Source organism: Pyxicephalus adspersus, chromosome Z, assembly GCF_032062135.1.
Source record: "Pyxicephalus adspersus chromosome Z, UCB_Pads_2.0, whole genome shotgun sequence".
In the NCBI taxonomy this organism is placed as follows: Eukaryota; Metazoa; Chordata; class Amphibia; order Anura; family Pyxicephalidae; genus Pyxicephalus; species Pyxicephalus adspersus.
Window position 1 is genome coordinate 83,161,316 of NC_092871.1, and position 25,057 is coordinate 83,186,372.

The 25,057-nt window shown below is 39.3% G+C and overlaps 2 protein-coding genes across 5 annotated transcripts in view; both read right to left on the minus strand.

Annotated features, from left to right (window-relative positions):
- RABGAP1 (RAB GTPase activating protein 1) overlaps positions 1 to 25,057 on the minus strand; it is a 113,772-nt gene that overhangs the window by 43,312 nt on the left and 45,403 nt on the right. The window lies entirely within an intron of this gene.
- On the minus strand, positions 19,420 to 24,186 carry GPR21 (G protein-coupled receptor 21). Of its 2 annotated transcripts, none has more exons than XM_072430251.1 (2): positions 23,919 to 24,186; positions 19,420 to 23,273 (listed from the first exon to the last, which is right to left on the minus strand). In XM_072430251.1, exon 2 carries the CDS (start codon positions 23,183 to 23,185, stop codon positions 21,929 to 21,931), a length of 1,257 nt encoding a protein of 418 aa, XP_072286352.1. In that variant the 5' UTR covers positions 23,186 to 23,273; positions 23,919 to 24,186; the 3' UTR covers positions 19,420 to 21,928. The 2 variants fall into 2 exon arrangements, with proteins under 2 accessions (XP_072286352.1, XP_072286353.1); XM_072430252.1 differs by having other exon boundaries at positions 19,420 to 23,372; positions 23,919 to 23,977.

The window sequence follows — 25,057 nt, forward strand, 5'->3', positions numbered from 1 at the left end:
GTACCAGAGGACATACAGACACCACCAGCCAGTGACCAGTAGAGTGAGGAGCAGGAAACCTGCTTGGGTGAGTTGGGCATGGGTGAGCCCATTGGTGAACTAACCTGCCTCCATGCATTCCACAATACCTGCCTCCTGACATGAGTAGAGCAAAGATCTACCTGTCCAATTGTTCCTCGACTTTTTCTTCACGGGGTGAAGACACTGATGGTATGTGTCGAGTTAGGATATGGGTTGATGACCTTCAAGCAGACATAGAAATCAACGTCCCTGAAGAGTTCATAACTCCGGGGACAAGCGTCTCTGCCACTATCCATCAACAGAGAGAGCTTGTGAACTTTTTAGTTTTTTCAGCCAACGACCACCAGATTGAGATTCAACAGGCGCTCGATCGATCTCCGTAGGATCTCAAATGTCTATTTGGACATTGTTGGACTTTGCAAAGGTAATTATTTTGACTGATTTATTCTAATTAATTTTGGCTAGGTTACATTTATTTTGGAGATGGGAAAGGGGTACTAGGGGTATGGCTATAGAGCCTGAACACATGTAAACTATGTAGGTCTTTGTCCAGCTGAGCACAGCTCCTGTCATTCTCTTGTCCATCTTGTCCAGGGATGAGCGAGTTTTTAAAACTCAATTTCGCAGCGTATTCAGCCGTTCTCGATTACCTAAATTGTAAGTGCTGGTGTAAATTAGCCAAAGATCAAAAAAAAAAAAAAAAAAAAGAATGTGGGCTGTGCTGATCAATGTATGCAGCATCGGCTGTATTCATCGATCAGCTCAGTGTGCGATCCCAGGCACTGAAGGTTAAATGGGGACAAGTCTTCCCATTCAAAACCTCTAGTGCTCTCTGATTGTCTGAAGAAAGCTTCCTCAGTCAATCAGAGAGCACTAGAGGTTTTAAATGGGGAGACTTGTCCCCATTTAACCTCTAGTGCCGGGGATCGCACACAGGATTCTCCGAAAAATTCTTTGAAAATCCACTTCTCTGAAAATCCACTGTGATCCCAGGGCACTGGAGGTTAATTAATTAGTGGGGCATACAAGGCACTTGGAAAGGAAATTATTTTATTAGATAAAATTAGTGTTGCCATTTGTAAGGATGATTTAACTCTTTGTGGAATTGTGTAAGAGGGAATACATTCCCCTATACTCATTCCCCAGGAGATAAACATCTGGTGTTCCCGTTCTCAAAGAGGCGTCCAAATTTCAATTAGCTCTTCCCCCACAAACCCCACACCACTGAGGTCAGGATGTGGGGATATATGGCTATATTGCCTGAACATATGTACACTATGTTGGTCTTTGTCCTTCTGACCTTGGACAAGAGTCCAAGAAGTCGAGCTTCCTGCAGAGATCATAACACGACGACCAAGGTTTACCATTGCCAGGAATGAAGATGGAGAATATTATCATATATTCTTTGACCAGATCCTGTTCATCTGAGCGGGATGTGAATGAAGAACTTCATTGATCCGGTGATCTGACCCTGTCCATCTGAGTAGGATCTATGAGGTCAGGTGGGGGGGAATTGGGTAAGTATTTATAACTGGGGACAACCTGGACTGGACTGATCTTTGCAGAATGTAATTTGGACTACACTGAACGCTACAAAAGTAACTAATTTTTTAGTAGTTAAAAAGGAGTGTTGTCATCTTATTTCCAGGGCTAGTTTAACTCTTTTAGGGAACGTGCAACGGATTTTTGGGTAAGAATTTATTTTTCACTGGGGACAACCAGTGCTGGATCAGTATGCCTGGGATCTCATGTTTGATAACGCTGGAGCTTGCAAAGGTAATTAATGGTTTATGTGCTTTTGCAAAAGGGAAGGGGGTCTGCTCACTTTTTGCCCCCTACCTTTATCAAGCTGTATTCTAGGAGACTATTATTGGTTAGGAGAGGGGCACACATGCCCCAATTTCCTATCCACAAAGCTCCCAAGCCTATTACAGGATAGGGGAGACACCAGACATATCAGCATAACTGCTCACTTCTTACTTTAGATCTCTGGTCAGTAGACTACCATCACCTGGTAGGAAGCGGCAGCAACTATACCAAATCGGTCCCTACATTAGGAGTCTTTAACCTCTACAAACAATAGAGACACTCATACTCTGGTAACCATACATTGACAGACATGCACTAATTTACACTTAGACGGACGGACATTTAAACATACACCAGCTGATAGATATGTACACACTAGTGAGATCCACACAGACAGACAAATTAGCCTAGAGTAGGTCACACCACACACACACACACACTAGAATTTCATTATTATGGCAAATGCACTGCCCTGTTACACATTACTGCCCACTTGAACCCCAATTTATCTACAATGGGGAGATGTAGGAAACTGAAAACGTGGGGAATGTCTGTGGCTAACACCCCCTAAAATTTCATCACAATGGCATCATTAGAACATAAAATTCAGAAACAAATAACGTCTCATATACTGGTAGGATACAGTCATGTGTAACAGGGCAGCGTGTTTTGATGGTCATTGTTTTATGTTGTAATAATGCATTGGTGATGAAAGTTTGAGGGGTGTTAGCCACAAGAGTTCCCCACTTGCACCTATAATTTTATTTACCTGCACCCCTTTATTCTGGAGAAAATAGGGTTCAAGGTAGGGAAGAGGAAAGTTATGTGTAACAGGGCACTCGCCTAAAATGTCATGATGCCATGACATTTTAGGCGAGTGGGTTATACAAGTGTCCCCCACTTGCACCTACATTTTCAGTTTCCTGCACCTCCCCATTCCAGATAAATTGAGCTCCCAAGAACAGCAGAAGATAGTATAGCGCAGTATTACAAATAAAGTTTTGTGAAAGGTAGGTAAAAAATGTAGGGGTCCCACTCCAATGCTCCTTGCTATGTAAGTAACCCCTGAGGGTCCTTAATTTGCATTTACAATTTTGGGCTCCTAGGTGCCCTTTCTTATATACCAGCAACTCAAATGTTAAATTTCCACAAGCTTTTAAACTTATGATCCCCACATCTTGATTTTCTTTAAATAAATGTTGGTTATTAGTAGCTATGTGAGAACCCTGTGTACCAACTATTTAGGAGATATGAAGGTTTGATCACAGTGAGTTGTAACGCTGCAGAATACGGCAAGAGGACTTTACACAGGACTTTACAAAGGCCTCGTCTTTATTGCAATGGTGGTAAAGACTTCTGGGTAAATCTACAGCCTCCTAAAGTATTTGTGTCACATATTCCAGGTGGCTGTTGGCTGCTCCTTTTGTGCATGCCCGACAATGGGAACACATAATCAAGGGCTTTCCTATAATGTAAAAAAAGTGTCCAATCCCAAACATGTTCAATGAGATCAGCACTTAATGGAACAGTGAGCATCGGAAAGAAGAGAGAATCTGAGCAAGCTTGGGGATCACTGGGCTCAGTTCATGGACAGACAAAAGTTTTGCATTATTTAGATATAGCGCTAGTAGGTGACATCTAATGTTGGGCTGAATTCACCTTGGTAGTAAGGCTGCATTAGCTGGTGACTGGCAGTTACCAAGTAGTCACTCAGGAGGGGTAAATGGCCCAGTTTTTTTTACTGCTAATGTGAACTAAGCCTGATTTGCTACACCACATTTATCACAATATTACACTACTAGGGTTTGCACAATTAAAACATGAAACACTAAAGAGTTGGATTAAAATACACCGTACAGAACAGTTTGGGCATAATACCAGACATTACAAAGCTGGAACGAAATATAGGTGGTTGGTAGAACACTGACACAATGGCCCCGAACATCGCCAAGGGCAAAACTTATGGTTTAGCATAGTGTTTCCCCAGAGGTTGCTGAGAGTTCCTTGAGCAATGTTTTTGTACCCTTTAGGTCACTTAAAATGACCCCCAGTGATCTTTTTGGCTATCTGTAAGAATGACATTCTTCCCCAAACCAGCAATGATCTTCCCACTGACCACCACACTAATGTGACCTGAAAATTATTTCAAGGGTTCTCTCATCCAAAATGTCAAGAAAGGCTGATTTTGTATATGTAATTGTATAGATGACAGCCGAGGACTGCATGCATAACAAAGAAAATAGTAAGAGAATATGATTATGCTACAGGTGTGATTGGAAGTGTCCCACAACAGAGCAACAAACCAGAAAAATGCTATATGATGTATTATGTTCCCACTTCCATTAAACAATGCTGAGGTTTGGGCAGAGAAAGATCATAGGCAGTATTTTAGGGGCCAGTGGATATTCAGGAGGTCCAGCTAAAACCCTCATGTGCCTACAATAAAGCAGAGAAATAGCCCAGATGTTGGGATCTGTGCAGCTGTTGTCATTTAACAAGGACAATATCTGCTGTCTGATGGGGAGGATCCATGATGGTATAGACCAAAGCTTCCCAACCAGGGTTCCTACAGAGATTGCTGGGGGTTCCTTGAGTAATTTATGACTCTCTGGTTAAGTGACACCAATGATCTTTTTGGCTATCTGTAAGGGTAGCAGCCTTCCCAAAGGCGACCATTATAAAGTACTGTGGATATAGTAATTATAGCAAGGGGTCTCTGAAGACCTGAAAGGTATTTCAAGGGGTTGGTAAAAAGGTTAATAAGACACTTATATAGACCATAGAGACGGGCTGCACAGGGCTCAGAGGTTATCACTATGGCCTTTGCAGGACTAGCTTCCAGGTTTAATCTGTATTGAGTTTGCAGGTTCTCCCAGTGTTTGCATTGGATTTTCCCCACAAACTGCAAAAACAATCAGTATACAAAATCAATGTATAGCTGGGACCAGGGGAATCATGATACGCTCTTCACAGTGCCACTACCAAAACAGCAGCACCCTACCAGTCTTGTGACAACTGGCATGTCTGTTACTAATGGATCTGGTTTGTGCCCAGTCTATTAATATTGACAATGAAAAGTTGTGTCTGACTCATTATTCCATAGTTAATAAAAGCAAAAAAAAATAAATTAATGGGGTATTGCTCGTAGTCCTTACTCTATATTTGTTAATTGAGTGAGTGTTGAGTGGTGTAAAACAAATTACTATTGTTACGATATTTGTAAGAACAGTTTAACTTAAAGCAGTACAATTCCATGAGGCTTTCAAACTTGCAGAAGCTCAAAATCACCTTTTATTTATTTGGCATTGAGACCTTTCACAGCATTTTACTATTTACATTAGCAATTTAGAAACTATGCAATCCATTTGTCCTATGGATGTCTTACAGGCAAACATTGCGGCCAAGTGCATGTAAACCCTCGAGCCTATAGGACATATTACATACTATCACCCACTCATTACTGTCTACTTTGACTCTCTACTTTCCTCAGAGACATTTAACACAGCCATAAACTTTAGGGGTCTTTTAAAAAACAATAAATCTGAAATTTACTGAAAATTTTCCTGATGGAAAATCAATTACTGCCACTGGTAATAACTAGTAATAACTAGTACTAACTGGTAATTTACAGCTTCATATAAAATAACTTTAAGCAATGTTCCATCTCCAATAAAATAACTTTACATGCCTTTTTGCAATTCATTTAAGTACATTTACCTCTCCTTTCTCCATGGCAAGCACTTGTCCTCTTCTGGGTTCTGAAGCTTTGGTCATTTTGTTCGGCCAGGCCAGAATAAAGTAACTCCTGCACGAATGCATTACATTCATTGCATGACGGCTGCCGAGATTGTACATTGAGCTGCGTATGCATTTATTAATTCCGAGTAGCTGGTATACCAGGATCGTACTTTGAGCAAGTGCAGCTCAGCATACATTACAAACAAAGACGGTGAAAGTAAGTTTGGTTTACTGCCTATTTGTATTTTTTGTTTTAGAATAATTCTTCTTTAAAGATTGTGTTTGAATAGTTAACATTGCTGTCATGCCCTATTTTTGATGCTAAGACCACCCTGGCATTTCCAAAAAAGTGAGACGGTTCGGGACTGTCATGTGATCCAGTCTTTAGGAAAGTAAAAGGAGCATTTATATAGATTTTTAATATATTATAGTTTTATTTCCTTTTTTTTAAAGGTAGTGACCAGTTCCCGAGGGGTGATAGGTTATCCTAGGCTCTACTGAAATCTGCTCACAAAAAAAACTAAAAATAAAAAAACATTTTGTTTTTTTTATTTTTGTATTTAGAGTAACATTAGCAGGAGGAACAACCATAAATTTCATAGAAAGAAGAAATGACATCACCCCTTGGTCACTTTCAATTAAGCAGCTGTGTTTGACGAGAACAGCGTGTTTTAAATCCGTGCACATGACGAAATGTTTTGTTTTATTGGCTCACGTGTGCTGCACAACATGCAAAATAAAGGAAGCGTTGCCAGAAGTCTTCCATGTGGTTCTTTCAATCCAATTCCATCTTGAGGAAGCGATAACAAGGCAGAAAGGATTTAAAACAAAGCCTGTGTTTTCATAAGCCTTGGCCCCGTTGATGACTGTGCCGTGGGCATTGGATAACCTCCTCCTATTTTTATACCTTTCTGTGAGAACTGGCTCGGTGGGCAATTTCTCAAGCTTGAAGGGTAGTGGGAACTGGAGGAAACCCTTTGGAGAACACACCCTATGTAAACGCAGCTTCAGAATGACAGGAAGATAGGCAGAGTAATAAACAGATCATGAGAAATATGATTCTTATTTTAATGCTTCAGTTCCCAGAACAAAAAAAAAAAATTAATTTGGCTTAAGAGAGAAGTGACGTTGATTGGGGTTGGAGATGAACAGAAAGGGCTTGATGGATCACATACAGAAGCCCCTTGGCATGTCATTCGGACGTATGGACACAAATAATGACACTGGTAAATCATCACTGGTGAACCTTGTGTCAGCTGAATGACCCCATTCATGTTTATGTAAACCTAAAGGCAAATCCTATATGGCAAAAATCATTTTTAATATTTGTTTGTGTTGAAATACCATTATGTATTGGTTTTCTTTGAAGGTTTTCCTTGAAGCTGTCAGCAGTCTCCTGGATAATCTCTACTCGTAGAAGCACCTAAAAGATTTAAATAATCTGGAAGCTACTCCCTTTTAAAACACCCTTGGGAAACATTACTGTAAGCATCCAAAAAAGAAAATCCAGAAGATATTCCCCCTACATACACTGGAAAATACAAAGCACCCTAAAGCCATTAACCTATTGATACAAGGTCTTATTCCCTTTTCCTATCATCACTCACTTCAATATTAAGACTAGATGATCTACTACTAAAATTTAAAGTCTCTAAGAGTCCCCTGAGGAAGCCAATCGTCAAAACGCATCGGACATGGAGACAACATTACTATGTATGATCACATGGACCAAAAAACATATGATCCTACCTAAGGTTATTTTCAAACGTAGGATAAGATCAAACTTATGGTTTGTACACCCAACATTGTTGAATATATGGCTATATTCACTTGTAATGATCCCATCATATAGCCAGTGTTCTCCCCAGCCCCTTTTAGCTGGGCGCACCACCCAGCCCTTTTCAGTAACCACCCGGCTGTTTTTGGGTAGTTACTGATGAGATGGGTTACAATACAGGGGCTCCCACCCGCCTAAAACTTCTTCCCACCCAGCTTAAAATAATTTCTGGGCTGAGCACTGATATAGCTATAACTGCTAGGGGTTCCTTGAGCAATTTGTCACCACCTGCCTACAGCTTCCTCCGACCCAACTTCAACATTCTGGGGAGAATATTGCAGGTGCCGAAACTGTCTATTCATTGCATAAACACCTAAATCAAAATCTCCACCTGTAACCATTAAACCCCCTGTAAACTCCTTCTTTTAGTTACTAAGTCTATTGTCGCGTGACGATCTATGGCACCTTTTCAAGGAACTAGGATTGGTGATCAAATGTTGCGCTCTAGGCCAGCCTATGACCTTGGTTTCTGCCCCTAGCTTTTTATCAGAATGCTGTTCCCAAAGGATTTTAGGACCTGTAAGAACCAATAGATACTTCTGGTAGCCTATGGGAGGTGTCCACTAAGAACAAAAAGGTTCCCCCAATTTAAAGAAGTGTTTGGATCTGTCTGGCCACATGACATTTTCCAGGCAAGAAAATTAAGCTTTTCATTAGATTTTCTCTTTAATAAAAAACCATGATTAACTAGAGGATGGTGGAATGGGTAGGAAAGGATGTGTTTTTCAACGCAAGATAAGCTGTAAACTGAACAAAACATTTATATCTCAAAATAAATTAACGATAAAATTTTTCTGACATGTTTAATCCCTGGTTGCAGGCATCCGTTAGAATTTTAAAAGCGAGGTGAGGTTTCCTGTTTCTGACAGTTCCTAAGGAACTCTGAAGTTATCTCCTCAAGGTCGTAGTGACCACTGAATGTCCAGAAGCTGAATGTAATTTAAAAATAGGGGCGATGAAGTTTAAATCAATCCTACCCCAAGTTTATTTAGCAACGCTATGAAAAAGTAGAGGAGAAGACACAGGACCTACCAACTACTCCTAGAAGAGGAAACATTTTTCGACACACCTGTGTCGAATAGCAGTGGATCTTGGAGCAAAGTTTCAATACATCACCTGCTAGAGTAAAGTGTTCTTCTTCTTTACTAGGCATTGTTACATTTCCTCTGAATCGTATGTATATATTGTCTGAAAGTTCAATGCTCTCATAGTCAAAAACCATTGACAGGTATTTAGATCAGGACTGAGATTCGAAACGGTTTGAGTTTTGCGGTCTCATCTGCAGTGACGTGTTTATTCCTGGCTATGGATATGCACTATGTGCAGGCAAAGCATATGCTAAGATGAATCAACTCCTTTGCACGTGTAGGACTTTTTTTATGTAGCTGAAGCCAACCAATACGGTCAAAGATCCTGAACCTAAAACAGGTGCTTGAAGGGATTGCATCATGGGGGGTTAAGAGCAGCATAGGTTAGCAAGTCAACATGGTTGCCTTCCCCTCTTCCAGCCCATCCAAAACAAAGCAGACTATATAAGTAACCATCCAACCTAGACATTTGTGGCTACTAAATGCCATTCCATTTTCTAGGAAGAACTGGTAGCCTTGGAAGAACAAAATTGGAGGCTGTATTTCTTTATTCTATTTCCCCATTTTTTAGAACCGTTTTCACAAGTCAGACTTTCCTTAATCTGGGCTCCCTTAAACAGTTCCTGTGGGGAACCAGGGGTCTGAAACATCCAAAAGTGTGTTGGATGCAGAGAATTGTTTGATAGGAGACTTTTTCATTAAGTGACACTTTTTAAACTAGTAATATTGATGCTTTATAAAATGTGGTAGCAATAACACTTTTGTGCCTACCCCAAGGCAGAACAGGTTATTTTTAAGATCTGAACAGATTTTTGGGCACCTATTCCAAGTGTGAAGCATGATCCAACTATTGGACCCTAGTCAACATGTACCTAGACTACACACTTTAAAGTATTTCAATATCCTGACTAAACAGCAAAAGCTCTTTATAAAACACACCCTTGCTAACCTTTGCAGCAAGGGGCATTCTGGAGAAATTTAGGTATACCTATACCAAAACTATGTAAAATTGGAAAGACGTTTAATCCATTCCTGTCCCAGGCAAGAGGAATTTTCTTTATAGACCTTTGCTTTTTAGAAGATTGCCTTTTACCTCTTGTTCTGTGGACATCTCTAAAATGCTGTGTTTAACCTGTGATGGGCACCAAGACATAACGAGGGGTTAATCTATTGTACCACCTTCACAGGAGTTCTAACCTGGTCCATTTTCAAGACAGGTTCGGTGGAACTCAAGGATTCATCCAAAAATTACCATGGATGTCCTGAACTGCGGCCGACTGACTTTCCATCAAAACTGCTGCTCTTGGGGAACATACAAGGCCTTCCAATGCATCCTAATCCTAATTTCTTTTAGGAGGGGGGGTAGAGTGTTCTGTGGGCGAAGGGTTTTTGAATATAATATTCTAAAGGTCAGCAAAAAAAAAAAAAATCAAGCACATCCTGAAAACTATATATTTTAATACATGAAGCTTCAAAGAAAGTAAAAGTGAGGAAGAGGAAATAATGCAGCAGTGCCTAGGGTTAATTGGTGTCGGGTGCTCCATGGAGCAAGGTTGAATGATTTTAAAAAATAAAGCAAAAAGCGAGTAAGGGCGCCATGAGGTGCATGGATGTTGCAGTTTGGCCCTACAGCAGGTATCACAAACTTCTTATCAGCATTGTTTGCCAAAAAAAATCCTCTTATCTGTTACTTTCTAACACTAGTTTCTGTTCACCAGTAGAACGTCTTCTTTATAACTGGGGCTATATAATGTCTCCACCCCTGAGGAGCTCACGGGATGGTGAAGTTAAATACATCCTCCTCTTTGAAATTCCACTAACCCGACTCTGTTCTCTAAAATCTATTATGAATGCTGCAGTCAGATTTATCGGTCCTTCACTCCTACCTACCTGATACACAGCCTTCCCACCACCTGTCTTCTGCTGCATCTCTTTGTAGTTCTCTTCAATGGCTTCCATTTCACCTTAGAATCAAATTCATCTCCTGTGCTTTGCCTTCAAATCTCTCCGAAGTTCTTGTCCCACAGACCTTTATGAACTGATAGAAAAATACTCCCCCTGCTGCTCTGTTTGCTCCTCCAATGACCTACTAATGACTTCCTCACTCATAACCTCATCACACGCACGGCTCCAAGACTTTTCTGGAACTGTCCCAACTCTCTGGAATGGTCTTCCTCGTCCTATGCCTATCCGTCTTCTTCTGTCTCTTAAAACCCCCACTACTTACCCACCATTCAATATCCTCCCTTCTATTGGGTGACGCTTCCCCCACCTCCTAGATTGTAAGCTCTTTTGGGCAGGATCTTCTCCTCCTCCTGTGTCAATGTCTATCTGTTTGTCATTGGAAACCCCTATTTAATGTATAGCACTGCGTAATATGTTGGGGCTATATAAATCCTGTTTATTAATAACAATAAACACTAAAGGCAATCACAAAACTTACTCAACTCCTGAGATGCTTGCTAAATGGCAGGAGGTAAGTAAACCCAATCATAAAAAATTGCTTATCGTAATGATAGGAATAATTCAGGTCTTAAAAATTTTGAAATAAGTTCCAGTTATAGGGTGAAAAACTTTTGTACCCGCTCCGGTGCAGGCACCGCCTTTTTTTTTTTTGACCATTGTGATTGTCAAGGCCCGTATGATGGCCTGCACAAGAGCACAGGAGTTTATTTAGTCCCAGATATCCCAGATATCCTGGCAACCTATGCCAGGAAGCTCGACAATTTTGACAGAAAAAGTAAGCGATCAGCAAGGTAAGAATACTTACTGAAGAAAATAAATGATCCTGTCCCTTTCTGCAATAAAACCTAGACTGGTCTCAAGTTTTTAAACTGGAATTAACTTTCACTTTTTTATATATTGCAGCATATCCTAAGATATGGTGGCTGCATTTGTTTTGTCTTTTTAGGATTTTTTTCTTTTATTTTACCCCGGTGATCCAAAAACCAACACACATCCTGTCCTAAGGTTGACAACATCTACTAGCCACACAGGAAAAGCAGTCACCCTCGGTAAGAATTACAATTATTGCCTCTTCTTCTCCACATAAGAGTGGAGGGGATTGAAATCCTCAGAAATACCGGAGAACAAACAGCTAATAATAAATAAGGGTGCGGTACAAGAAGTTATAAACCTATCAGGGTGAGATCAACAGACATTTCTTTTTGCACTTAGCGAATAAAACAAAATGCTTTCAGACTAAAAGGGACCACATAAAAATAGTTCTATACCATGGTATACAAACCCTTTGATCTTTTCTGGAAAAAAAAAAGAAAAGAAGAAACAATTGTACAAAATGCATCCTGGAGTTATATGTTTTTGGCTTTTTGTATCTCATCCGGATCATCGGCTCAATTACTTCTCTGTAGCGGAAAAGTATGAGATTTGGATGCCCATAAACCATAATTGTCAGCCCCCGGATGAATGGCGAAACGAATATTTTAAAAAGCCCTACCCGTTCTGTCTGGAACAAAATAAACATTAAAAAGTCTACGCCAATAATTCAGCACTTTGTCGAAAATAGTTACATTTCCAGGTTTTGTCTGCCACACAGACATTTCTATGCATCCGCCTCATTATCTCCAACTTCAACCATTGTTAGAAACTCCTATAGAATTTACTATTCTTAACAGAGGGTTGAGATTGATTTGGTTGAAATGTCCTGAGTTCCAAATTCGTATATATAGAATTTTTTTTTACTTATCCATTGAGTGTTATATTTTGCTTCTAAATATAAAAAGTCCCCAGTGAAATCAGATTCCTCTGAACTTTCTTCCCTTTTAAGGCTGATGTTGCCCCACAGGCAAAAATGTCTTAAGTGTTCCTTGGCAATAATAGAAAACTGTTGATAAAAAACAAGTGTGGTCAACAGCTTCATTGCATTATGGAATGTTAATTAGATTACAAAAAGAAAACAAGTCCGGTGAATAGGTAATGCCCTCTGCCCTATTACCAGCATACATGACGACTTCTACAAACACGATAAGCCCATTATGGCTATTGAATAATTTACTGAGAAAGTCAAAGCTTCAACTGAGCAAATGTGAATGCAGAGATGTGTATTCCAGTTCAGTGATGAGCAAAATAAAAAAAAATGTCATATGCAGAAGATTCTTAATAGGCTTTAAATAGCATTTCTAAAGCTCTCTGGCAATATAGTTTTACTTCCTCTTGGTCCTGCCAAAATACCCATTTTTCTGGCTTCCTTAAAAGCAGACGAGGCAAATTTTATTACCACTAGGCTAATAAATGAATACCAACAGTGTAAAGGAGAGGTGGGGGATGGAATAAACCTAATTTATATGTGCTTGCACGCTGCACCACATTTCATTTCTGAATTCACCATGTGACCCAAAGTAGGAAGAACAAATGATGCCAGGCTGCTTTTCCCAGCATTACACTATGAGTTGCCAAGGTTTATGTGCATTAGTACCCCACTGAACTTCAGCAATTTAGGCAGATGGTTACTGTATAAAGGGACAGGAGATGTTCCTTCTACAATAACCTAACGTACCTGCCTGATCGTTCCAGGAATATGTGAAAAAAACTGAGCATGCACAGTGTCAGCTTCGGTTGCCAGTGAAACTCGGCATTCCTGCCTTCCCTTGCAAATGCTGGGATGGATAAACTTCTTCAATCAAGATGGCCAAAGATCAATGCTTTCAGAAGAAGGAAGAAAGATGGCTGTGCCCCACAAGAGAGTCTGGATAGGTGTGTACGGCAGGATTTCATTCTGCTTTAGTTAATGTGCATTTAATTATTTATTCACTTCCAAATGAAACTGATCTACTGGAATTTAGTATTCATAATACTGCAAAACTGGAATAAAACGTATTTTCTAACAGTGAATGTTATTTGCTTTTTAATAAAACCAACCTCATTCAGTGTTCAACCCAGGATTTTTTATTTAAGATGGGTGGGAAGAATATTTAGGTGGGTGGCAGCCGCTGTATTGTGATCCAACTCTTCAGCCAAAACAGCCTTACTTAAAAGTGCAGAGTGGTGCGTCCAGTATAAAGGGGTCTGGGGGGAACATTAAGTTGATTAAATTTATAATGGCTAATACAATATCTATACCTGTTGGTATAATGGTGGTGTCTAAACTACTCCCTAATAGCCCATCTGCAGATTTACAATTTGTAACAAAGCAAAAAAAACAGAAAGCAAAGATTTATAAATAAAAAAGTTCCCTAACAGAATAATAAAAAACATAAAACGGGGGAAAAGACATTAAACTATAAGTTAAGGTAAGCACTTCATAATTAACCCTACATATATGAGTGCTGAAAACGAGTTGAATTTCCTTCTTGGCTCCCTAGGTGTCGATGAAACTAATTTCTGACCATTGGGAATGTTTGCTTTTGCTTGTAGAGATCTGGGTGAATATTTTCTTGCCAAAATTAGGGAAAAGAGAGGAGTAGGCACTCTCTAGGAGGCAATGATCAGACAAATTTATTTGACTACCAAATCATCCAGTTATATATTCATAGAATCCCGGTTGGTGCTAAATAACACTACATAAAAATATTCTCATACACATGAAATAAGGGAATGCAAAAAGAAACCTTGTATCGTTATTACATGGTGGACTCATGAAGGATCACATTTTTCACAGGGAAAATCAATTCTGATAGTTTCACCAATTATAAAGAAACTGAGCAACTCTTTTTCACTAGATGTTTCTTTCTATTAAGGATATTCGCATTTTGCTCTTGTACAGTTGTGTGCAGCTTTAGGCTTCTGACATTTTGAAGGCTTTCAGTTTACTTCCTTGATGCAAGAAAGCTTCTTTTACAGAACTCAATAGCTGAAGCTTAAAATTACACATGCATGTTCTGACTCAGCAGAAAGTGATTTCTTAGTTTTACAAAAGGCACAAGTACACAACGGTGTCTGATCTCCATTCAGCTAGTCTATGTTGCTCTTTAAATCCTTTGTCCCTCCACTTGCGAGGTCAAATGTTTCAGTCCTGAGAAATCTTTTACTGATGTCCATAGGGAAAAAAATACTTCTGGGAATATCAATCTCTACAATCTACCCCTAGCACTCTTTAGTTCCTTCTGCTGACCTCCATGTTATTACAGAAGTGAGTTTGAGGTCCTTAGAAAGAAACATGTAGAGATCGAGAGGACCAGGAGACTTTGATGAACCTGCATATGTTGCTTTCACTGTGGACTTCAGGAGAAGTTGGCTTGGGATTTGGGTATGTTTGTGTAAAACAGGGTCTCTTTAAAACACAAACAAAACTGTCACCAACAGGCCAGTAAAGAGAACCTGTACACTGTCAGACAATCAGAAGCAGAGGATATGATGACCTTACCTGTTGTATGTCAGATTTGTTTCCTCTGCATTATTAAAGGCACAACTCTATAACATGGAGAAAGATTACTTTTTTGTACATGGTCAAGAAATGCAGGGAGTTTTTTTCCTTCTATATAACAGTTTTAGAACATTTCCAGCAGAGAAAGTACTTTTTGATTTTGGTAAAGGCGAAATAAAGGGAGTATTAAAAATTACACAATGAGTCATATCTATAAAAATAGTGGCCTCTGTCATGAGACTATTTCCTTTCTTCGATTTTTTTTAAGGAGGAAGTCATTAGTAACTTTCCCTCACAGATTTCACATTAAAAATAGAACAATGAGGGCTTCGGGGCAATTACATGGATACAGCTTGGAAATCCATTGTAGAGTGCCGCAAAAAAAAAAAATGTATTATTCATAAAACAAAATCTGAATGGCAACGTACCATGTCTGCACGGCCAGTCATTTTTTTGCAGTCTTATTTTTAATTATTAATATGACTGAACTACAGGATAAGATAATATTGGATCAATACAAAAACCATGTGCATTCTTACTTGAAGCTTAGTGTGCTTTGTGTATTCTTTTTCCTAATTTGCTGTGAAATATTTCCCTTGTACAGAGGGCACCTCTCAATGCTGATCTATCTCCTACAGGGTGACTGGTCTTGTATACGCCCACTCCTGTGGTGGGTGGGTCTGCTGGGTCCCTCTTACAAATGAGCACAAGTAGTGCAGTGATGATGTGACTGCTACCATTATCAGGTAATATCCTAATTTGAATTTTCATGCACACAAAATGAATATATATTCTTCGTGGCTATTGAGGTCTTTATTTAAATGAAAGGGTTATTTTGCCGAAAACTCAGAGGTAAGGTCCCCTGAAATAAACAATAGTGGGAAAAAAAAACAACACAAAGTAAATTTCAGAAGCTACAAACAGCACAACCAGTTCATTTGGGTGTGCCCTGTACCTGGGTTTTAGCAAGTATAACGACATTGCAGCACTGGGTCCCAGGTTCGAATCTCGGGCAGTGCACTGAATAGGGTTTGCAGGTTCTCCCTTTGTTTGCGTGGGTTTCCTCCCACATTGCAAAAACATGCATTTAGGTTAATTGGCTTCTCCCCAAAGTTTACCTTAGACTGAATTAAAGACATGGTAGAGATAATATATTGTGAGTACCTTTGAAGGACAGCTAGTGACATGACTATGGCCCTTGTACAGCCCTGCATAATATGTCAGCAATATATAAATACTGTGTAATATTAATATTATGCCCACATCAAGTTGAATCCTTTAAAATGCCCTATAGCTCCAGTTTCAGCAGATTTCAGCAAAAAAAAAAATTTGCTGCCAAACAGAAAAGCTGCTTCGGATGTTTTGCAATACTTCTAACTTTCATGAAGATTGCTAGTACTCACACTAGAAGGCTACAAGTCCTCACACTAGAAGGTATAAATAATAACCTCACATGAAGGAAAGTTTGTTTTAAAGGCTACAACAAAGTAGATGTAAATACTTAGAACTTGCTGTACACATTGGTCTTTCACATACTGAACCCTGTAAATATAGGGGCCGTACAGACTTTCTACACTTCAGTATGCGAAAGGTGTACAGCAAATTCCTACCAAACATTTGCAATGCCTTCAGCCAGCTTCAAGTCACTTTGTTGAAGCCTTGGGAGCAAATATAAATTTCATAATGAGGGAATTAAACATCTACAAGTGGAACTAAAACTCTACTTTTAAGAATCCATTATCAGGCTGGTCATTATTGTTAAAAAGGGTCAGGTGATGCCCCTTCTGCAATAATCCCTTCTAACTGCCTGATTGGTCAATCAAAAGGCTGAGCTGCACATGTGCAGATTCAGCTGTGGTTGCCAGGATACCTGGAAATCCCCGGCTTCCCCTGCACATATTAGAGATGAATGAACTCCTGTGCACATTATCCCAGCCAATCAAGGTGACAGAAGATTGTGTACAGGAAAAGATGACTGAACACTATGAAGGAACGGGGCGAGCTGATGTTTCTGCTTTGCAGATCACAAAGAATATTTCCAAAGTCTTTGTCAGTTTTAAATGAAGTGTAAAAGCCAAAACGCATCATGTATATAAAGCTGCTTATCTACCCATTGGAGAGATTCAACATTTGTATCAGTAACCATTTTTACAGAGAATGAAAGAGGGGAAGGCAACATTCTGGAGACCCTATAACAAGAAGGGGAAGTTGTTCAATGTGTTCACCTACTCAGGAAACAAAATAAAAGGGAATTCCTGTACATGTAAACATCGATTGCTCAATATAAATGAAAGCATCTATAGCACACTCTTGATTTGGGAAAGAAAACAGGAACCAGGAACAGTGTGTAAATAATATTTAAATTAGGTATTTGTACGTTATTGAATCATGTTAATTAAGATTAGGATTAATTAATAAGATTTTGTTCTATTGTATACAAGCTCTCTGGACCTCCTGATGAAGCGGACGCTGTTTCCATGAAACGCGTAGAGACTGTTCATCTACAGATTGCATGTCTATTGTAACTATATAAATACAAACACATGAATGTTTGCCTTGTTTTTATTATTAAAAAGAACAAAACAATATATTTGTATGTTTTTAAAAAAATAGTAGTAAGGAGAACCATGTTAATTTGATTTATGATTTTTTCTGTCTACTCTAAAACTAAAAAAAAAAAGAAAAAGAAAAAAAAAGTTGGCTTTCCATGCTTTGAAAAAGCTTGAGGAAGAGCTGAAAGCCACTAAAGCCGGGTTGTTTAAGGGGACTGTTGGCACTTCCATTGACTCTGTGCTCGAATTGGAACTTTAAAAAGTTGTCTAAATGTGGCATAAATATTATATTATAATATTAATAATAATACATAACATATTACGCAGTGCTGTGCATTAAATAGGAGTTGCAAATGACAGATAGATACAGACAGTGACACAGGAGTAAAAGAGGACCTTACCCAGAGGAGCTTACAAAATTTTTGCAAATGCTTCACGGAAGATTGTTGTTCACACTTTTCTAAGTCCATACAAATATATATATATATATATATATATATATATATATATATATATATATATATATATATATATATATATACACACGGCCACACTGATAAGCAATGCCTAGGGAAGAAATGTTGATCTACACCAGAGCAAGAAAAACAATTTAATTTCACCTGAGAAAACGTATTTCTTGTATTGGAGCCTCAGGTTCTTTAATCCTTCTTTAAACAAACAGCCAATGCATTGAAGAACATCCAAAAACATAGTCATAGAAAGTCTATTTTTTTTTCTTTGACAAGGTGTACAGGTTTTAGTCTAAACAGTACAATAATTTCAGACATGACATCACAACTTAAACAGCTTTTCAACCAGAAGTTATAGCAATTTACGGTGTATTATAAGTTTTGCTTGGAGGCTTGGTAATTGGGAATTGCCTATTGGATACTCAAGAGCTTTATGTATCTAGAATTTGGAGAAGGATGGCTGGAGAGTCAATGGGCTGACCTGGCCAACTCTTCAAATTGCATCCATAGGACTTATAGGATGCCAGCTAGTGGAGAATGCAAATATATCACCACAGGCAGACTGTCATTTTGTGTCAGACTTAAGCAGTTACAATTAATAAATGCAATTACAACTAAAAGTGCAGAAGTCCAGACTTCAGGATTGTCAATGGTATTCATAGACCCCCACACTGGTGACCAATCTCATTGAGAAGGAATGAGGGGTAACCAGAATTTAAGAGAAAGCCCCAGAACAAGAGGTAACCATTGGTGTTAGAGGACCCCTATCCATTGCACATGCCATAATACCTGCAGAAATAGAAATAAATAAATATATAAATATATATATATATATATATATATATATATACATATATATACACACACATAACCATAAAAAATTTTAAGCTGGGTGGGAAGAAATTTTAGGTGGGTGGTAACCCCTGTATTGTGACCCAATTCTTCAGTAACCACCCAAAAATAACTAGGTGGTTACTGAAAAGTGCCATGCGCCCAGCTAAAAGGGCTGGGGAGAACACTGATATATATATATATATATATATATATATATATATATATATATATACACACACACACATATATACATACATACATACACTCTGCATTTGGGATATGACAAACACAAACAAAAAGGACTGTATCTAATACTTTGCCAAACACAAATGTCTTTCAAGGCCTAGTACACAATAGGAGCAGCTGCCATCTCAGTATTATCCTCAAAAATGTTTTTTCAAGATGGGTGGGAAGAAGCTGTAGGTGGCTGAAACTTTTTAGTAACCACCCAAAAACAGCCAAGTGGTTATTGAAAAGTGCCAGGTGCTACACGTGGCTAAACTGGACTGGGGAGAACAATGCATTTGTTTTAGCTCTACTGCCTATATGGATTGATTTAAAATTAGTAATCAATAGGTTGAAACACAGCACGTGGGTACAATATTCTGACTTTCCAATCTTTTTATTTGATTTGAAAGAATTACAATTCAGATTGGATTTGATCCAAGTGGTCCTACACACACACACACACACACACACACACACACGCACAAGTCTTGCGTACTTTCGACTGATATGAATCAAAATGCTCAATTGGTCACCGACTGTTTTATTGGATCCCAAAAAAAACACAAACATAGCCCCTTGTGTACAAGGCATAAGAGATTTTACCGAAGGTAAGTGTTAGGACTATTCATTTGTTCACAGCCATTTGAAAGAAATATAAACACCCAGACTATGACATATTAATATTAAATATCAAGTTCATAATTTACAGTGTAAAAATACAGCAATATGCAGAAGTTACACGTTGACTTTTTTTCTCCAATAAAGGGGGACTACGGGCAAAATTTACAATATTATATATGATGCAGTCTGTCATTAGAATTAACATAACACCCCATATTACAGCGATGGTGATAGTTACAAGGTCAGCTTGTATTCATACGGCTTAGGACCCATTTACGGCTTTGCACAGTGGAAAAGCATATCTTATTATGCATGACATTAATATACAATGATGTGCTGAGGGGCCATTCACGATCATATGAAATCCATTGCACTGACAAACAAAGCTGCCTTGCAGTGCACCACAAAGCATGGTAATGCACAAAGACGTATTGTAATTCCTGGAGTTATAAAATAAAATAGTGCACGTTGTTTAAATGAATGGCCAATGTTTCTTGCATTTTTCAGGGGCTTTAGAAGCAAAAACCCCTCACGGAAATTCTCTGCTTTACATCCACTACCATAGACTTTTAAAATTGTTCTCCAAAATACTCCAACAATTGAGGACCTTGCTGATGGATAAAAAAAAAAAAAAAAAAAACTTTTTCACATGCATGTAGTCTTACGGAAGTTGGTTTGAAATGGGCACTGGATGTCTCATGGGGTGGAATGGTGTTGGCCAGCAAGGTTCATATGGGTTGATTATTCTTCTGCGGTAAAGGATCAGCCATTATCGTACTCAGGCCTACCATTATATCAACCCTCACCATATGGATCAGGCAAACATTTTCTAATATGTGCAGGTACCACAATACCGTCTTGTAATAGCCAGGTCATATGGAAGTGGGAATGCAGTTGCAGAGATCTGATGACTAGAGTTCTTGGATAGTAAATAGCCAGAAAATAACTAAAGTGTATGCCCAGTCAAAAAATGCATTGGACAATGTATCAGAATCCCTTTTAGGTTTAGGGTGCAGGGTTTCCCATAGAAATATTTTAAAGCTGGGTGGGAAGAAGCTGTAGACTTGGTGGTGGCCCCTGTACTGTGACCCAATCAGGGTTCTCCTCAACCCCTTTTAGTCAGGCGTACTACCGGGCACTTTTCAGTATTTACTCAAAAAAGAGCCGATTGGCTTGGCTCACTATACAGGGGCAGCCACGTGGCAACAGATCCTTCTCACCCTGCTGAAAAAAAAGTTTTTGGGTTTTTTTTTTTTGGGGGGGGGGGGGACTTTTCAAAGACCACCCGAGAACAGCAGGATGGTTACTGAAAGATTCTGGGTGGTGTGCCCAGCTATAAAGGGCTTGTGGGAACACTGGGCTGCTAACCAGTGACTAAGTGAGGGCAAATCTCCAGATGACATATGACATAAAAAACAACAGAGGGTTCTACCCCCCACCCTCACCGATCTATCCAAAATTGTAGAAAAAAAAGCCTGGACATACACTTTAGTCCAGCCAGAAAAAAAACACATAAAAATATTGGGCAGTCTGACATTTTAACTCTATACAACATATTGGAACTCTATTAGTGCTGCAGAGAGGCTGTAAATGGGCTGCAAAAGGTTTACAGAACACAAGTTTGTCAAGCCTGCCTTATACAATAAAACATTGGTACGAATATGTCCTAACACACAACCTGTATAAAGACATTAAGTAAAATATATTTAAATTATGCTAAAAAGATTCCAGTGGTCAGCACTTTTTTTTTTAAATATTATTAATATATTATTTATATATTTTTTCCACTTAGAAAAATATTGCATTAAATTTGGTTGAAACCAAATGAACCTGTGTAACAAAATAAAGATGCACATATATTACAAATAGACAAGCTGATCCTATTTCCATCAAAGCAAGGGGTGCCAGGGCTTCCAATGTTTACCAAGGGGCACCCACAGTGTAAACACCGGATCACAGGAAGCGTAATCTATGACACTAACAAATATATTCATCTTGAGTGGAAACCCAAATACACGGCTCCTGAAGTGACACTGTTTGGAGACGCTGGAAAGACCACACAAGAGTTACATTTTTGTTATATTTGCAGATAATGTGCCAAAAAAGCTGCCGGACATCTCACTTGCAATTTTTGGAGCTTTAAATGAATTAAGGAGTAGTAGAAGTAGAAAATATTGGACGGCGCAGGCAAATTGAATAAACAAAACCTACCACAATTTCCAAAAAGAAAAAAAAAAGTACCTACAAAACATTGTGAGCTAAATAACAGGTCCACCATGGGACTAAAGCACTAGAAGTATCCATAAATTAAGTAAGGTTCTTTTATTGCTCCCCTTGGATGAGTACACAGTGGCGTCAGTTTAATCCAGTCTATGGAACACCAAAATAATTATCACAGGTTGTGATTTTTATGGGTTGCAGGTCTCTGTTGGCTTTTTATTGGAAGTACCATGTACTTTGTGCGCTTCTCTGTGTCTGGAACAAGAAGCGCAAACCACTCCGGAAAGACGCTTAAGGCCTTTCTGAAATACACTGTTGGACATGCTGTAAATGACACAGTTACAGAAACTGTTGCTGATGGCTAACCAGGTGGTGAGGAATGAAGCAGTCTGGTTGGCATAGACTTTAGAACTTTCCAAGAGGAAGTAGATGATGTAGGGCAACCATAATATATAGAAAACACTGGTGATGCGAAAAAGGACGGTTGCGTATCGTTTCTCAGGACTAGGTTGTCCCTGGCCTGCGTCCGTCTCTGTGGTGCTGAACCGTACACGCCTGTCGTTGATCTCCTTGGTGTGCTGTTGACAAATGCGGAAAATGTTGAAGTACGTGAAACACACTGTAATGGCTGCTGGGGCATAAAGCAAAATCACAATAAAAGCAGTAAAGTGCGCGTTGGTGGGCCATGAGACGGCACACGATTGAAACACATCTCCGTGATATCCAGGTTTTCCCCAGCCAAAAAAAGAAGGCAGGAATATGGCACAAGAGTATATCCAGAGCAAAAGAATGCAAAAGCGCAGGCGGCACGCTGTAACTAAAGTGTTGTACGTCAGTGGTTTGGTTATAGCTATGTACCGGTCGATGCTGATACAGGCCAAAGACATCATGGAGACGCTTTTGAGGACAGACACTACATAACCAAATATTCGGCATACGATGTGCTCTGGGAGAAGGACACTATGGTGGAGCAAGGAGAAAGAGGGTACCAAGCAGCTGACTCCAACTAGAAGGTCGGCATATGCCATGGTCTGGATGAAGTAACTGGTGGTGTGGTGGTTCAGCAGTGGGGCGCAATGGAAAACAAAAATAACAATCAAATTGCCCGAGATGATTAGCACAGTCAGGAAGATGATGATTCCTACTTCGAGAAGGCAAACTGGAATGGCTTCATGAGATCCTACTCCCAATAAACAGAACAAACTGCTGTTAATTCCCTCTGAGGAAGAGTTCATCTTTAGATCACCAAAGATATCAGAAACATGCCTGCGTCTCTGTCGCGATTCTGCAGAGGATGCTGGTGCTTTTCTTGATAGAACTGCGGTCGGAATGGATCTGCTCCCTTGAACTTTACTACTGAGCAGTACTGGACCAGTCTCCTGCCATGTTAGAAAGATTAGGGACAAGGTTCTGTAAGGGAGCTTAGGACAAAAAGGTGCAGTCATCAGGGAGATTGGGTCATGTGGGTTCTCTGTCCTCTAGCGGAGGCAATCCCACTCCATCCTTACACTTCCACACTAGATATCACAGCAGCTGAGAGGAAAGAATGTGACAACGTTTGTACAGTATCCAACCGATAACTGCATCCCTGCATTTTCACACTTGCTGTCTCACAAACGGTCTTTATCATTCCTGCAAAGTCAGATGCAGCCAGTAAAAAACTTTCACATTAGGATAAAGCTGCCCTGCTACCAAAATTAGCTTTTTGTTGAATACCCTAGGAAGCCCTCGCTCTATTTAAAAAGCCTATTTAATAATACATAAAGCTGCAGTCTCACCTCTATGAAATCAGCTGCATGAAGATATCTTTAATCTGCTTTCTTCGCCTAAGACTTTTTTCATGGAAATTGAATTAATTAAAAAAAGATGCAGTCCGCATTCTTTTCAGACTCATCTCGCAGCTCTGCATTATATATCTGCAGCGAGCTTCCAGGACACGGAATAAAGGACACCCTAGTCTACATACTAAAAATCTCAATATTGTGTTAGAATGAAGAACTAAGCAGCAACTGAAATCTTCTCTAAAATCTCTAATTTCTGCATAATTTATCATTTGCAGGGATTAAAGCTAAGACATTTCAACCAGCCTTTCAAAAATGTACTAAATAATTTCTGAGACTATTTAAGGTTGGGTTAAAAATTGAAATAGGATTTTGAATTGCCTGACAGATGGTTTACCTGAGGATGAAGTTGAGTCGCAGGGTCTGGAGGAGTCCTGCAGGAGGACTGCAGCTGACTTTGCTGCAGAATGGAGAAAATGCCTTTGTGAGTGTGGTCCTCTGCAAACCCTCCTCTCCTCCTCCCTCTCATGCACTGCCAAGATCAGCCAGGATCCCAGACTGCACTACAGTACCCAGACACAGAGATCGCAGGCTCAGGGCTAACACATTCAACGCTCGCTCTCAGTTAACTTAAATACTGCAACCACAGATGCCGCCGCAAAAAAAGAAAAGAAAAAAGAAAAACAACCGGCTTCCAACGTATAATCAGAATGCAGCTATCTGACATAGCAAGCTTGGCTCGAAATATATCGTTGTCTCTTAAAGGTCATTCTTGGAGAAGACAAATCACAGCTGCCAGAGCCAAAATAAACATGATAAATGTGTGAATTACAATCTTTTAAACTTTGTCTTCAGACATCAAATGAAATAAAATGACATTTTTTTTTTTTTTTTGCATGCAAAGGAATGCCTTTTGAAAGAAGCCAAAAATATATGAACTGTGGCTTGTCTCTGACCCATGTACTATTTGGTAGATACATTTTTTTATCAAGAAGAAAACATCAAAGCTGATTTTATGTAAACAGTGGATGAACCGATTGTCGTGTAGAATCACTAAAAATCTGTGCATCTTTCCTGGATTCCGTTCTAACAGAGGAAATACATAGAAACCATCGACCACTTCTTCGAAAAGTTCCTTGTTTTTGTTCTTCTTATAAAATCTGTGTTTTAACGTCTATTGAGGGACACAGGAAGTTGTATAGCTTCAATTATACTGTTTGGAACAGGACACAGAAGTCTTGTTCCTTTGGGAAATCCAAAAGTAGGGGCACAGCTAACAGACATGCTAAGAGCCTATTTACAAAAGCTGCATTGGGAAGTGTGGCCCAATGCAGTCCCAACGCAAGGACGGGACTTTACAAGCACGTGCTGCACTGGTGTACTTTGTAGAATAAGGACGTGTTCATAGTAAGTCAGGTTGAAAATAGACATAAGTCCATCAAGTTCAACTTTCAAAGAAATAAACTTATCCCAGATATGAAATGATTGATATAAAATTAATCCAGAGGAAGGCAAAAAAAATCTGGTACAATTTGC